At 38.3% G+C, this 17,366-nt stretch overlaps 1 protein-coding gene across 1 annotated transcript in view; it reads left to right on the top strand.

Annotated features, from left to right (window-relative positions):
* Nucleotides 1-16,010, top strand: part of parp142.2 (poly(ADP-ribose) polymerase family member 14-related sequence 2.2) — a 34,223-nt gene extending 18,213 nt beyond the window's left edge. Inside the window, exons 11-15 of the mRNA XM_005166355.6 lie at nt 459-874; nt 9,859-10,096; nt 10,865-11,001; nt 13,406-13,586; nt 13,934-16,010. Of these exons, the coding sequence (XP_005166412.1) occupies nt 459-874; nt 9,859-10,096; nt 10,865-11,001; nt 13,406-13,586; nt 13,934-14,214 (1,253 nt within the window). The 3' untranslated portion in view covers nt 14,215-16,010. The remainder of the gene's footprint in view (nt 1-458; nt 875-9,858; nt 10,097-10,864; nt 11,002-13,405; nt 13,587-13,933) is intronic.
* Nucleotides 16,011-17,366: the final 1,356 nt, after the last annotated feature.

The following is a 17,366-nucleotide window of genomic DNA, read 5'->3' as shown; positions in this document are numbered from 1 at the left end:
CAATAATATTCGAGCTAATTTTTAAAATAAATAATACAAACAGAACAAAAGCAGCAAACACATTGCTTTAAACTTTCATTAATCTCTGTATACGACATGTATAGCTCTGGCGTCACAATGTTCTCAGAATATAAAATTATTACTAATTTATAATTTGAAGTGTTTATTTAAAGGTAAATGAAGGTGTAGGTTATATAGTGGGATGTTAATTGCAGAGCTCCTCTATTAAAAATAAAAGTTCTGAAAGAGATCAAGCCAGGTATTGTAACGTATTGCAAAAGTAACTCGGAAATATGTAACTCATTGCTTGCCATAAAAAGTAACTAAGTAACACAACTAGTTACTTTTTTGGAGAGTAACTCAATATTATAATGCATTACCTTTCCCCAAAACTGGGAGGTGATTGGCTCAAGGTTGCAGCTTTCTAATTCACAATACTTCACTTTCACTTCTTTCAGCTCCTGCTCCTCTTGTACCTACAAATGTACCCACCAGAGGGCGCAGTGCAACAGCAATGTTGACCAGAACTCAAGCACCTTCTTTACCAGCCACACCTGACTTGAGTTATCTATTGGCATCTTTGCCGGACACAGAGGACAAGGCAGCATTCCTGGTAATTGGTGACCGTGATAAAGACGTGTCTGATGCCTGTAGAGAGCTTCAGCGGGCGTACGACAGTCAGTGTTCAACACAGTCATTCCACTCTGATGAGATTGAGCGTCTTACTACGGATGAGCTGGACAAGCTGCTGTCTAAAGTAGATTCACTGCACCTTCAGCTAAAAACCAACAGCTCTGGAGAATGGGTGGTAAAAGGGCTGAAAGATGGAGTGAATGAGGTGGCGAGACTGATACGAGATGCACTTCGCAGACAGGTGAGAACGTAAAATGTCAAAATTCTGCCAAAAAAAATCTTTTCAAGCCACACAAGTGCACACATTTTCCACCCAAATGTATTTGTATAGCACTTTTCACAATAATTTTTGTTCCAAACTGCTTTTAAAGGTGCACATTATGTCATTACAATCAAATTTAGCAAAAATTAAGGTTATTAGTTACCACAACTTTCAATAATTAGCTAGTAAATAATAGCTTTTAAAAGTTAAAGTTATTAAATATAAGCATAGTTAACCTGCAGTTATATAGTACATGGGTGATGTCTATGTGTCCACGTTTAATAAAGTCATGTTGTCCTAAATGGTTGGCCTCCGGTCTTCACAAGTCATGGATCACATCAATGGCACTATGCAATCTCTAGAGGCCTTGAGACAGGTATCCACAGGTGGAAATGTAGAACAATGTAAATAATTAGCTTAGCTGTTGTCCATAATGTATTTGAACAAGAGATATTGAATGTCAATGTGAAAATGAAGTGCTATAAATGAAAATATGAGTTATATAAACAAACATGGAAAGAAACTAGTGCTGTCAAAATTAGTGCGTCAACGAATGCGATTAATTCGAAAATTTTAACGCATTAAAAAAAATTATGCAATTAACGCAGTTGCAGTTTTTTTTTACTTCCTGTTGTGGTGGACGTGTTCAACATGCGAAGAAATATGGATAAGACCAAGGAAGCACTTTTTGAAGGCAAGTTTACTTAGAAGGCAATACACTCAGAAAGTCTCTGGTGAAGTCGCGAGCTGTCAGACAGCGCATTACTCTGCCTTTCAGCATGAGCCCTCCAATGTTTCATTTAAGTTTAACGTGTTTCCTCATTAAACGCAACGAAAGCATCTGCTTCGCGTTGTTGTGTCAGAATCCTTGTGAAACACAACCATACTTAAGAACGTTTAGTTTAAGCAAATTTGATGAACGCAGCCACTCCATCGCGTTGTGTGTTTGTGTCTGTCTGTTTGTGTATCTATGTCAGGCCCATTGAGGGCTGCCAGGGGTTGAGTGAGCGACGAATCTGAGTAGGAACGTGTGCGCGTGAGACGTACCTGAGGAGCGGTGGGGGTGAGTTGCGCGCAATGTACCTGTAGAGCTAGGAGGGATGCGGTAGAGGGGTGTGCAACGTATTTAAGGACCGGGCGGGAGATGCGCGATTTCCGGGAGATTATCTGTAATGATTCGTCACAGAGATTGGGATCCATCGTGCAGTTTTATTATAACAGTAATCAAACAACGGCAGAGAAACAGAATCGTGGTCATCAAAAGGCAAATGGTCAAGGCTGGCAGCAAGGGATCGTAAACGGTAAACAGGCAGGGTCACAACGGGAAAATCAAAGTAGAATATAAACGCTCAGAAATGTCAACGAGTAGCAAACAAGACTTCGCAAAGAATGAAACAAACCAGTCTGCTTAAATAGATGGCGGAGTGATTTCGGCTGGACCCGTAATCAAGCAGACACGGGGTAGATGGGAAATGTAGTGGAGAAGGAACTGTCTGTTAATAATGAGGTGAGGGTGCCCTCTGCTGGTTAGAGGAGGGAATCAGGGAGTTTGTCTCTGTGACGTTATCATTCATTTGAGGGCATCCAGGAGTCTCTGTGCATTTGCGGGATACTCCTAGTCTTAGCAACTGGATGAATGTAAAGAAGGAAAATTGAGCAAAATGTCAATCAATGTCCTCAACTCACACCAATACAACTTTACAATGAGTGCAATTGCTTGAATTCAATACTTTATTATCATAATTTTCCAATTTCCATATCTGCAGTGCCTGTATTTTGCCATTTTTTTGCAGTCCACTTAGAATCCAACTTGGAAATCAGTGTTTTCTTTATTGGCATTGATTGTTTTGAAATTTAAATGTCATTAACATGCCTGTGTTTTTATTTCTGTAATAAATATGGCTGTCATGCCAGGATCTTGATGGTTTATTGTGGGTATGTTGTTTACATGAAGAAATCTGTGTTACAAGTTAAACAAAAATTCTAATAAACAATTATATTTAGAATTTAAATAGTTTTTGTCTTCCGTTTACATAAATTTTACATTTGAATAGTCAAAACTACAAGTTTCAGTCTTTTAAATGTGATTAATCGTGATTAATTTTCAAAAAAAAAGGTGCGATTAATTAGTTATTTTTTTAATCGATTGACAGCACTAAAAGAAACATATACAACACAGAAGTATTTTTAACAAAGTGCCTGGTGTATTAAGGGAGGAAGAGTGTGTCCTACAGACTGCAGTCAAGCCTACACCTCTGAAATTGCTTGACTAAAAAGATAAGTCTGTAATCTAGTTTTGTACTGAGAGTGTGTCTGAGCCTCGGACATTATCAAGAAGGCTATTCCAGAGATTTGGAGCCATATATGAGAAGGCTCGACCTCCTTTAGTGGAATTTGCAGTAATGTCAAATAATATCTATTTGAATGCATTTTTCTTTATTATAAATTATTTTGATGATTCAAAGCTGAGTGTCATTTCAGAAATCATTCTAATGTGCTGCGTGCATAACCAAGAAACTGCTATTATTATCATGTTATTGTTTTTTTTGTTTTTTTTTTTTAGTACAAATTTGTTTTGGTGATTCACATTCCCAGTGTATGCACCAACATAAAGAGACTCTCATGATATCCTCAGTCCTTCCATAATCCATATCCATACGTAAATAAGAACCTTGCGATTTTAATGTATAATTTTCTATGACTTCCTACGATTTACTCCCCTGATTTTTTTTTAACTTTGCTATCTAGAGGCTGTTATTGCATAAAAAATATTAATAGGCCTACAACTGATATAAGATCTCTCAGGGAGTAATTTTGAGCCAGTAATATATTCTAAAGTGTCAAAATCGATTCATTTGTGGTGAGAACATGATCCAAACTAACACAGCCCCAACCGTAAAAAAAATGTGCGCCTTTTTGGACTAATCCAGCTGCAGTAGGTTTATGCTCTGTCCCATCTTATGGGGTGTGGAGAAAAAATATTTGTTGATAGTGCTTTAGCAACTGTTTTAAACAGAGAGAGAGAGGGGGGGACCATTTCCCGATGGATCGTTGGTAATATTTCCAGTAGATGACCATGTCGCAGTTTAGCTAAATTGATTCACGCCACATCCTGAAGTGAGGCACGATGCGCCTTCGCCATTTGCAATGCATTAAAACATTGTTTTCCAGCCACAAATATATAGTTTACGTTCTCAAAATGTGTAATTTGTCTAAAGCGATGTATACAAACTTTATAGTATACTATGACCAAGGATACAATAAGCCAGCAGAAGTCATCCCTTCATAGTAAAAAGTGACATTTTGTGTCTGTTGGTTTGTTTACTTGTGAGAGTTCCCCTGGCATTTTTCTGCCTGTTAATTCTGACCAATCGAAAAGCAGTTTAGGAAATACGTTCAATAACATCCGGCCAATGAGGGATGTGGATTTTGTCACATGACTGCTGTTGTGATGATTCAGAAGCCATTGGATCCATTTGCAAGCTTTATTGGCACAATCACACAACTGTAACAAATAGAGGGGCGAACCAGGAATCAGACTGTAGAACAGGCAGAGTTCGGGGCAGGCAGAGAACATTCACAATTGATAAAGCAGGCTAGAGTTCAGGGCAGGCGGATAACAATCACTGCCGATGAGGCAGGCTAAGAGTTCAGTACACAGATCAGGCAGAAATGTAATGAAAAACCTCAGTAATGACTGTCAAGTCAAGTCAAGTCAACTTTATTGTCAATCAAACCATGCAACAGTACATTACACAGCAGACTGAAATTGCGTTTCTCCCATACTCCAATGTGCAATTTAAAAAACAAAAATATGACACACACTAGACATAAACTAAACATTTAACTAATATAGTACAAGATGAATTAAATAATAGACACTAATAAACTGTGAACAGTTACCATATATCCTATTGTTCCAGAATATGACCAAGTTGAGGTATTTATTGTAGTGCAATTAGGTGCAGTATGGCAAAAGTGCAAAGTAGCAGCTTAGAGGTAAGTGTATTTTGTAAACATGTTACACGTGCAAGGAATATTAATATAAAAACATTGAGTTTGCTTTTCTCACAGTTCCACAGATTTTTGTGTGTGTGGGCTGTGGATTGTGATTTTATAATCCAGTTTTCATGAGTGAGTTGAGCAGTCTAATAGCTTGAGGAAAAAAGCTATTTATGAGTCTAGTAGACTTGCAACGCATACTGCTGTAGCGTTTCCCAGATGGTAGGAGAGTGAACAGTTTATGTGTGGGATGGGTGAAGTCTTTGATGATGTTTGTAGCAACGGAGCGGGTATATGTCCTGAATGGATGGTAGGGCTGATCCGATTATCTTCTCAGCTGACCTCACCACCCTCTGTAGAGCTGTCCGGTCAGCAGCAGAGCAGCTACCATACCAGACTGAGAGACTGCTGGTGAGAATACTCTCAATGGCACCTTTGTAGAAGGTAGTGAGTGCCGGTGGAGGGAGGTTAGCTCTTTTCATCCTGCGCAGGAAGTGGAGGCGTTGGTGAGCTTTCTTGACCAGAGAGGTGGTGTTGGTAGACCAAGACAGGTCATTGGTAATATGCACCCCCAGGAACTTGGTGCTTTTCACTGACTCTACCACACTGCCATAGATGGTGAGGGGGGGGGGGGGTGTGACCTGTGATTCCTCCTGAAGTCCACAGTTATTTCCTTTGTTTTATTTACATTGAGATGTAGATTATTAGTGTCACACCAGTTGATGAGTTGATGTACCTCATCTCTGTAGGCCGAGTCGTCGTCGTTGCTGATGAGGCCCACAACTGTCGTGTCATCTGCAAATTTGATGATGTGATTTGAGTTGTATCTGGCACCACAGTCATGAGTCATCAGTGTGAACAGCAGAGGACTTAACACACATCCTTGAGGGACCCCAGTGTTCATGATGATGGTCTGTGAGGAGTTTTCACCGACTCTTACTGTCTGTGGTCTGTTGGTGAGAAAATCTAATAACCAGTTGCACAGTGGGGTGCTGATGCCTACAGCTCTGAGTTTTCCCACCAGGTGTTGTGGTATGACTGTGTTAAAGGCAGAGCTGAAGTCAATGAACAGCATCCGCACACAGCTGTTTTTGTTTTCCAGATGAGCCAGGCTGAGGTGAAGTGCTGTTGCTATGGCATCATCAGTGGAACGCTTGTAACTATAAGCAAACTGGAAAGGGTCAAATGTGGCAGGTAGGCTAGATGTTATGTGAGCCTTAACCAGCCTTTCAAAGCACTTCATTATGATGGACGTAAGTGCTATAGGCCGGTAGTCGTTCAGTGTTGTGACTGGTGATTTCTTAGGTAGCGGGATGATAGTAGTAGCTTTGAAGCTTTCTGGTATAATGGCTTTACTCAGAGAAATGTTAAAAATATCTGTGAGAACATCTGTAAGTGAGTTTGCACAGTCTCTAAGCACACGCCCAGGTATATTATCAGGACCAGCAGCCTTCCAGGGGTTGACCTTTTGAAGGGTCCTCCGCACATCAGCAGGGTCAAGTTGAAGTATTACATCGTCCACACAATGTGGAGCTTTTGTTGGAATGATGTTGTTGTTTTCCTCAAAACGGCTGAAGAATGAATTGAGTGAGTTTAAGAAGACTGTGCTGTCCTCACACGGTGGAGGTATAGGCCTGTAGTCTGTTACTGACTGGATGCCTTGCCAGAGGCGTCTGGGGTCATTTATGTCAGTAAAGTGTGACTGGATTTTTCGTCCATAGGCACGCTTTGCTACTCTCAGGCCCCGGTTCAAGTTGGCCCTGGCAATTCTGAGGGCCTCTTTGTCTCCGGACTTGAAAGCTACATTCCATGCTTTTAGAAGCTCACAAACCTCCCTGGTGAACCATGGTTTATTGTTTTCCCTTGTGGTAATGTGTTTTATGACGGTCACATCTTCTATGCATTTGGATATATATCCTGTCACAGATTCAGAGTATTCCGTTATATTAACAAGCTGGTTGGAAGTGGCAGCCTCCCTGAAAACAGCCCAATCTGTGCAGTCAAAACAGTCTTGGAGGGCTGAAGTGGCCCCCTCTGGCCAGGGTCGGATCTGCTTCACAGAAGCTTTGTTTCTCACTAACAGTGGCCTGTAAGATGGCATAAGTATAACAGAAAGATGGTCCGAGTTACCCAGATGGGGGTGGGGAACAGCTCTGTATGCCTGTTTGATGTTTGAGTAGACCTGGTCCAGAATGTTCTCTCCCCTGGTTGCAAAGTCCACATATTTATAAAAGTGTGGGAGTACTGTCTTTAGTTTGGCCTGATTAAAATCGCCAGCGATTATACAGGCAGAGTCCGGGTTTGAGTCCTGCATCGAGCTCACAGATTGATACAATGTAGTAAGTGCGTCTTTTGTATTCGCACTGGGCGGTATATACACGGCTGTAATAGTCACGGCTGAGAATTCTCTTGGCAAGTATACTGGACGACATTTGACTGTTAAAAATTCTATGTCTTCAGAACAGTGACTTCGGAGAACTTTAGCATTTGTGCACCAGTTGTTATTGATGTAGATTGCCACTCCACCACCTCGTAGCTTACCAGTGAGTGCGTGACTCCTGTCCGCTCTGAATGTTGTTAGTCCGTCCACCTGAATAGCGTTATCTGGAACGCTGTGGTTAAGCCATGTCTCGGTGAGGACGATGGCGCTGCAATCTTTCACCTTCTTTTGTGTATTTAGATCCAATCTGAGATAGTCCATTTTGTTTTCCAGCGAGCGAACGTTGGAAAGCAGAATCGCAGGAAGTGCAGGTCTGTATGGTTTAGCTTTTAGCCTTGCGCTAATACCCGCTCGACTCCCTCGCTTGCTAGGTCTAGCACACCGCTTGCGACGAGTGCTACGTCCCTCCCACCGCTTACGTCGCCTCGAGCATCGGCCAGTATCGGGAGGGGAGACCGCTGCTTTGCAGGCCTCTGGGTCTTGCAGTCGTAGGATACCTAGCTCGTCGAGAATGTTGTGATCCAAAGCAAACATAATTCCAGAGAAATCGTTTGAAAAGTTCGTGTTTCGTAGACCAAGCAGTAGGTCTCTGTTGTAGACTTTTCTCGTACATGACTGAGACGATTCAGACGACACATTTAACATAAAACGCACATCGTTACACGGAGCCGGAGTAGCCGCTGCCGTACCAAGACTTCGCAATGATCAGTAACGTGAGTGTGGCTTATATGCACGGAGATGATGAGAGACACCTGTGCCGCAATCAGTGACAGGCAGAAGGGCTTATGGGAATTTGATTCCGATTAGAATTCTGGTGACGACTCCCTCTGGTTGTGCACTAGAGGGGTAAATGCATTCTCACTTACAACTGCATTTTGGTTCTTTTCGACTGGTTCTGACCAAAGCAATCAGTGTGGTATAAAAAGGACCCAAAAACGGCAGAAAAATGCTACAGTGTATCATTTGTTACCCTTGGTCCAGACCAAATGAACCAACCCACAGATGTAAAAGCACCCTAAAGCTGCGGTCACACCGCACTTTGCTCTCCATAGACTTCCATTCATATGCACATGAATGCGTCAGACTGGGAACGCAAGGTCATGCTTCTAGTTTCACAGTTCGCTTCGTTGGAAAGTTCCAGCTTGGTAAAATCGCATCACTTGACTGCGTGAGACCCATCGAAGATGAAAACATGACGTCTCTGGACAGGAATTTAAAACATGGACCAATCGCTTGCTTTTTTAATATCTAATCTTTTTGTTTAATCCCGCACGTTTTCGCAGCACCGTACGACTTTTGCAGGAGCAAACTCTAGTGTGACCGCAGCTTTATTGTGTGTCAAGTAGCTGCACAACAAGCAGTATAATACAGTGGGGTCATTTTATTAGTTGATTTTTCTTTTAATATCTTCACACAGCCTCTAGTTTGGGAACCACTGCCCTAGATAATCACAATCTGAGAATTTAATCCACATATTTGCCATTTAATGTGATTACAGTTATGCACATATAATTAAGTAGAGTTTTGAGAGGGTCACCAAAATATAATGCATTAATATTTTAAGTGAAGTTTCATAAACTAATTTCGAGAGAAGCACGTGATATGATTGAGCACTGCTGGCCACTCATCCGTAATCAGTAACAATCCAATCAGAGTGATCCTAGCTTACTATAAATGGATCATTTTCTCCTTACTGCACCATCTTCGTTTTGGAAGAATCCCCCCTTCCACCCCATCTCCTCCTTTTCCCCCCTTTTTACTAAAGGTGGAGCTATCGAGAGATACCTGATCTTGGATCCCCTGATATGCTTATTGACCAGGCGGGAGCCCTGGGCTCAAATAACTCCGAGCTCAGGGTTCTCTCCCAGGACAGCATGCCAAACCTGCTTAAATGCCAAGCATCTAAGTGGGAACTCTTGAAATACTATTGACCTCAGCATATGACGGATGTATTTTTCACTAGTAAACTTGATACAAATATAACTATTTTCACTCAATGACTGGAAAAAATTGTTACAATATAATTAATCCATTGTATTAATCATTCCTTTTGATCAAAAATTTATTTGTTTCAACATAATAGTTTTAATAACTCATTTCTAATAACTGGTTTATTTTATTTTTGCCATGATGACAGCACATAATATTTTACTAGATACTATTCAAGATACTAGTAGTCAGCTTAAAGTGAATTTCAAAGGCTTAACTAGGGTAATTAGGCAAGTCATTGTATAATGATAAAAAAATATTGCTAAAGCGGGCTAATAATATTGACCTTAAAATGATTTTTAAAAAAATTTAAAATGCTTTTATTCTAGTGGAAATAAAACAAATAAGACATTCTCCAGATGAAAAAAATATTATAGGAAATATTGTGAAAAAGTCCTTACTCTGTTAAACATCATTTGGGAAATAAGAAAGAAGGGCGAATAATTTTGACTTCAACTTTCCTCAAAATGCTCTGACTGAAACATTTTATTTTCTCTGGCTGTAAAACATCTTTTCTTTCTCAAACCTTCAGGTAAGAGAGAAGGAACAGGATAACCTCTTCACCCAAGTGACGTGGTGCATTTTGGGACTCCGAGGCGTTTGGCAGAAGGTTCCAGTAGAGGCGAATCATAAACTTGAGAGAGCTGATGTAAATGATGGGATTGTGGATGCACAAGGTGTGAAATGGACTGTGGATTTAAAGAAAATGGAGGCCACAGCATGCGTTTCAGGACAGGTGACAGCTCTCAAACGCCTGGAGAACCTTCCAGGTGAGGAATAATATGTTATCTGTAATATTATATGTTATTATTAATAATTAATAATATTCATATATGTGATGACATTAATCATGTTAATGATTTCTCACAGTAGTTATCAACAATGATTTAACAAGTTAGATTAATATCAATATGCAACACTTCATTTGTCTGAAATTGTTTAAGTAATTTTCAAATTTACACCAATGCAATTGTGATTTAAAAAGAATACCTATAAAAATATAAGATGCAGCTTACTCATATGTGGTGCTATAGTGAGCTATTTTTAGAACAGGCCCGCGGGTAACTCATGTTGGTGACTCCTGGTTTAGACCAAACAGTTTACATCAATATATTCAAGTTACAACAACATCTAACAAAATAAAGTTTTGTTTTCCTGTTCTGACAACTTAAAAGTTTTAACCTAATCAGCAATTTAGAATTTTTAAGTTACAACAATGTATTAAACTATGTAGTGGCAACAGATCTCTTGAGTTATGTTTTAGAGTGTGGAAACACATTTACTATATGCATTCCAGCATGTCCATCAAAAAAGTCATGTGGTTTTAACAGATTATTTGGTGATAAAAAGAGGTTGAATTCACATCTTGGGTAGAAAAAGTTTTTTTGTTTCTTGAAGACAATTCAATTTCAATGCTGTAAAAAGCTAATTTGACCACATAATATATCTAAGTAGTTGTAAAGTTTGTGTTTGCAAATTGCAAGGAAAGAATTTGTCATTAAATGTTTAAACGTATGTCTCACTCTTGTGCCTCTTAGATTTCTCTTTGCCCATCTACTGGGACAACATGAAACAAAACGAGCATTTAAAGGTAGTTGATTTAGATCAGCAATCAGCAGAGTACCAGACCGTCAAGGCGGATTTCAAGAAGACCGTCAAACAGACTGTGCTCAAGGTTTGATACTCAACACCATTATTACTGTGTGTTACATGACACAAACATCCTGAAAGACATATAAACAGCATTTAAAGAACAATAATGGGCTAATTCATATTTAAACATGCCATGTGGTGTATTTCAGATGAGTTTTGTAGTCTTGAGTCAACAAGAGTAGAGAATTAATTGTAGGTTATACACTATAGGGATAGTGCACGCAACACTCAAAATTCTCATCATTCACTCACCCTTAGGGTTGGAAATCATTTTAATTTGAATGATTCTGGTTTCTATTCAATGAGGAGGCATTCAGTGATTCAACAAGAGTGGAACCGAGGGAATTGGCTCTAAAATGGAACAATTCCAACAATTCGGAACTGATTCTAAAAACGGAACCAGTTCTCGATACCCAACACTACGTACTCCCTTCATTGTTCCAACCCTGTCTGTTTCTTTGTGTGATTAAACATTGTGGGTTGTACACAAACAACAATATGCAGTATAGACCATTTTTAGAAATGTAAACAATGAGGCTAATGTATCTCCTGTTTTAGATTTTTCTTTTCGAGAACTTCAAAGAATACAGAAAGCTCCACATATTGATGTGGTCATTAGTTATGACAAAATCAATGAGCAAATCTCTCATAATATATCTACCAAAAGACATATAATTACTTATATTAAGTAATATTAAGAAATATTACTTTACAAACTGTATTGTAAATAAATCATAAGGACATATTTGTTCATATTAATACTGGGATAAATTAAAAGCTGAATAAATATAAGTTTACACACATTTACACAAGTAAATTAATAGACTCACTGATGGGCTAAAAATCTGCAGAAATCGGTCTATTTCTGCGCGCACAGATTCCGTGTGGGCCTAGTTGAATCCAGACTGAATCTCGTCTTGTTACAGCTCTGAAATAGTTTGACGACAATATCGCCATATTGAAATGCTCTATAGAGGAATGTTGAAATAAAATGTCATTGAGCTCAATAATTTATATATATATATATATATATATATATATATATATATATATATATATATATATATATATATGTGTGTGTGTGTGTGTGTGTGTGTGTGTGTGTGTGTGTGTGTGTGTATATATAATATATATATATATATATATATATATATATATATATATATATATATATATATATATATATATACATACAGTTGAAGTCCCTAATTATTAGCCCTAATAAATAATTATTAGAATTATTTTGATTTTAATTTTCTTTTTTAAATATTTCCCAAATGATTTTTAACAGAGCAATGAAATTTTCACAGTATGTCTGATAATATTTTTTCTTCAGGAGAAAGTCTTATTTGTTTTATTTCTGCTAGAATAAAAGCAGTTATTAATTTTTTACAACTATTTTTGGGACAAAATTATTAGCCCCTTTAAGCTATTTTTTTCTTGATAATCTACAGAACAAACCATTGTTATACAATATTTTGACTAATTACCCTAACCTGCCAATTAATCACCTTATTAACCTAGTTAAGCCTTTAAATGTCACTTTAAGCTTTATAGAAGTGTCTTGAAAAATATCTAGTAAAATATAATTTACTGTTATCATGGAAAAGATAGAATAAATCAGTTATTAGAGTTAAGTTTTTTAAACTATTATGCTTAGAAATGTGTTGAAACAATCTTCCCAGAACAGAACAGAAATTGGGGAAAAAAATAAACAGGGGCGCTAATAATTCAGGGTGGCTAATAATTCTGACTTCAACTGTGTGTGTGTGTGTGTGTATATATATATATACCTACTATAGATGCCAGTGGTTTCTGATTCCTGAAATTCTACAAAATGCCTTATTTTTTACAGAAGTATTTAATTAGACCACTTAAGAATCAATACATTTACATTTTTGGTTGAACTGTCTTTTAAGGTTAAAATTTTGATTTGTTTTAAAACTTTTTGATAGTTTTAGCTAATGTACATGTTATCATTACAGGTTGTTGTTTTGTGAAAAACAAGAAGTCTATTAAGTGAAGTTTTTAAACTAATTTCGAGAGGAGAACGTGATATAATTGACAGCAGCTGGCCACCTATCTACACTCTTTAGTTAGCCAATCAGATCTATCCTAACCCACTATAAATAGCCTAGCTAGACATTACTCCCTTATCTTCGTTTTCTGAAGAAACCCCCCATCCACCCCTTTCTCCTCCTTTTCTCCTTTACAAAAAGGGGAGCTCTCGAGAACCACCTGATCTCGTACTCCCCTCACATGCTCTATGGACCTGGCGGGAGCCCTGGGCTCAACTATCTCCGAGCTCAGGGTTCTCTCCCGGGACAGCATGCCAAACCTGCTTACAGCTGTCAAGCAATATCTAAGTGTGAACTCTTGAATATGGATTTAATCATGGCTGTTTGTGTGCGAATGCATTTCAACAGATCGAGCGCATCCAGAACATCAATCTTCGGCGGTTATATGAGGCACGTAAATCTGAGCTGGAGATCAAGAATGATCCAGCTGTCGGAGCAGGAGAGAAAATCCTTTATCACGGCTCTGCACAGGCGTCCTGCTCGTCTATCATGAGCACAAACTTCAACCGCAATTTTGCTGGGCAGAATGGTAATTTGTTCAGTCAAGTCATCTTTAATATAGAGCTTTTAAGAATGTAGATTGTGTTAAAGCAGCTTATCATAGATTAAGATTTTCAGATAGTGAAACCCATTCAGGTCAGGTTAGATTACTGATTCTGATTACTGAAACTGATTCAGTTCTGTTAAAAATGAATATCAATGCCGAAGAATATACTGTTTATTTATTTATTTATTTTGATTTATTTAACTTTATTTTATTCATGTATGGTGGTTTTAGTGTTGTGCATTTGTAAGCATGTGGTGATGTATTGTGAAGCCAGAGTCTGATACTGAGTGACTGATACTGACAATATGTGTGCATATATTCCTCCTCAGCCACTGTCTTCGGTCATGGGACGTACTTTGCAGTGAACGCCAGCTACTCTGCTCAGACGACCTATGCAGTTCCTGCAGCAGACGGGACTCAGCTGATGTTTGTGGCTCGTGTGCTTACGGGTCATTATGCTCAGGGTCTTGGGAACATGAAGACGCCCCCTGTCCGTGTTGCTCCAGACCAGTTCTATGACAGTGTGGTAGATAACACGCAGAATCCCACAATGTTTGTGGTTTTTCACGACTGCCAGGCTTATCCAGACTACCTCATCACATTCAAGTGAACTTCAACAACAATCACTGGATGATTCACACTACCTGACAAAAGTCTTGTCGCAATCCAGGTATTAGCAGCAACAAATAACAACTTCTAGTTGATCATTTGGTATGAGAAGTGGCTTATGAAAGGCAAAAGCCTCTAGATTACACTTATTTTAGGAAAATAAAATATGTCTTGATTTTTAATTATCTAATTAGGACAGTAAGGTCTGACTTTGCTTAGACAAAAGTCTCGTCTCTGAACAGAAGTAGGTCTATACTGCTGCAGTGGAAACAGAATGAATATTGTGTCTGACTCCATCATGAGCTTGGAGGACTGCATCCACACATCTCTGACATGACTCTAATCACTGATTAATAAAGTCATCTGGAATGGCAAAGAAAGCAGGACCCCCAGAGTTCATCAAGAGTCTTTGGATTCATCTTCAACACCTTCTCCATCTTTCCCTAGACATGCTTAATAATGTTCATGTTCATGACATGCTTAATAATGTTCATGTCTGGTGACTGGGTTGGCCAATCCTGGAGCACCTTGTCCTTCTTTGCTTTCAGGAGCTTTGATGATGAGGCTGAAGTATAAGGAGGAGCACTATCCTGCTGGAGAATTTGCCCTCTCCTGTGGTTTGTAATGTAATGGGCAGCAGAAATGTCTTGATACCTCAGGCTGTTGATGTTGCCATCCACTCTGCAGATCTCTCGCACGCCCCCATACTGAATGTAACCCCAAACCATGACTTTTCCTTAACGAAACTTAACTGATTTCTGTGGGAATCTTGGGTTCATGCTGGTCCCAGTAGGTCTTCTGCTGTGTTTGTGATGATTGGGATGCAGCTCAACAGATGATTCATCAGAGAAATCCACCTTCTGCCACTTTTCCAAATGATTACTAGAAGTCAAGTTATTATTTGCTGCTCTTACATTAGATTCACGACAAGACTTTAGTCAGGTAGTGTACATGTGTACTTCCGTTTAGTTTTAAATATCACATTTACTCAAAGATCTAGATTTAGTTACACTATATTGAGTTAGATATCTTTTATCAGTGTTGGTTAAAGTAACTTTTGAAAGGAATTTATTACAATCTTAAGTCATTTTTTTAGAAAAGTAACTCAATTACCCAGCAGGCAAACCTAAGACGTTAATATTAGACGTTAATATTAGGTTAGATTTAGGTCATGACATCAGGTGAACAAAATTTGATGTCTTTCCAGCCTCTAAGGACAACGTTATTTTGCCGTCCAATAATGATGTCAAATTACATTGCTATTTAATTGATTTTAGGTTGTGTTGGAAAGTGACAAAAATCTGATGTAACGTGCACACAACGTCAAGGTGTAACATGATTAGGTGTTGATATTTGGTTGATTTTAGGTTGGATATTGACTTCGGCCTGACCCTAGGTACTGACATCAAACCCGATTTTTATTTCCAAACAAAATTCAACATCCCACGACTGCGGGGTACAATGTCAATATGACCTCATGTTGTCGCCCTGTGTCTGCAACGTAGTTACTTAGTTCCTTTTTAGCCCTTTGACTGACGCATTTTAAATAATGACTTCAAAAGTCATTTAAGGAATGGGTGTTTTAAATAATGACTCGCACAAAGCCTTATTGGTTTACAAAAATCAAACAAATATCCTGTCGCACTACTACACTTGATTTTGGTTTTATTGTAAAAAAATTACAAGAAAACATGTTAAATGACACATTGTATGACTTACTTAAAAAAATAAAGGGGATTTAGTATTCAAAAATGATATATTTTGATTTTATTTTTAAATAAATTGGTTGCACACATCATATTTTCAGATTTTTCATATTAAACGGACTGTAGAATTGTGATCTCCGATTAATGGCAGAAGTCACAGGAGATGACAGAAATCGGGGTTTAATGGAATGACTTTAAAGGTGGGGGTAATGTTGACTTCGCCAGCCAAGCGTTGCAGCCGACTAGATTAATTAGAGAAATTGTTTGTTTTTTGGAATATATATATATATATATATGTGTGTGTGTGTGTGTGTGTGTGTGTGTGTGTGTATGTATATATGTATATATGTATATGTGTATATATATATATATATATATATATATATATATATATATATATATATATATATATATATATATAAGGCAAGGCAAGTTTATTTGTATAGCACATTTCATACACAATGGCAATTCAAAGTGCTTTACATAAACAAGAATAAAAGAAACAAGTAAAATAAAAATAAAAACAAATAATAAAAATGCGTAAAAACAAAACAAAACATAAAAACAGGTAAAATGTGATATAAAAGAATGAAGAAGAAGAGAAAAACATAATAGTGCGATCTGTCGGACGCACCACAGTGCTCATTCAGTAAAGGCACAGCTAAACAGATGTGTTTTCAGTCTTGATTTGAATGTTCCTAATGTTGGAGCACATCTGATCATTTCTGGAAGCTGATTCCAGCAGCGAGGGGCATAGTGGCTAAAAGCCGATTCACCCTGCTTTGACTGAACTCTTGGAACTTCTAGTTTATATGATCCTAATGATCTGAGTGATCTGTTAGGTTTGTATTCAGTGAGCATATCTGTAATGTATTCAGGTCCTAGGCCATTTAGTGATTTATAGACCAGTAGTAATACTTTAAAATCTATTCTGAATGTAACTGGCAGCCAGTGTAGAGACCTGAGGACAGGTGTGATGTGCTCTGATTTCCTGCTTCTGGTCAGAATTCTGGCTGCAGCATTCTGGATGAGCTGCAAGTGTCTGACTGTCTTTTTGGGAAGGCCAGTGAGGAGTCCATTACAGTAATCCACCCTGCTGCTGATAAAAGCATGAACAAGTTTCTCTAAGTCTTCACTAGAAACAAAGCATCTGATTCTTGCTATGTTTTTGAGATGATAGTATGCTGATTTACTGACTGCTTTGACATGACTGTTGAAACTCAGATCTGACTCCAGAGTCACAACACGATTCTTGACCTTATTTTTTGTCGTTTGACCTTTAGTGCCAAGGTACGCATTTACCTTGAGAACCTCATCTTTGTTTCCAAACACAATCATTTCAGTTTTCTCTTTGTTTAACTGAAGAAAGTTTTGGCACATCCAATTGCTCATTTCATCAATGCATTGGCAGAGGGTGTCAATGGGGCTGTAGTCATTAGGCAGTAAG

This window comes from Danio rerio, chromosome 7 (genome assembly GCF_049306965.1).
Source record: "Danio rerio strain Tuebingen ecotype United States chromosome 7, GRCz12tu, whole genome shotgun sequence".
Lineage (NCBI taxonomy): Eukaryota > Metazoa > Chordata > Actinopteri > Cypriniformes > Danionidae > Danio > Danio rerio.
This window is presented reverse-complemented; position numbering and strand designations above follow the sequence as displayed.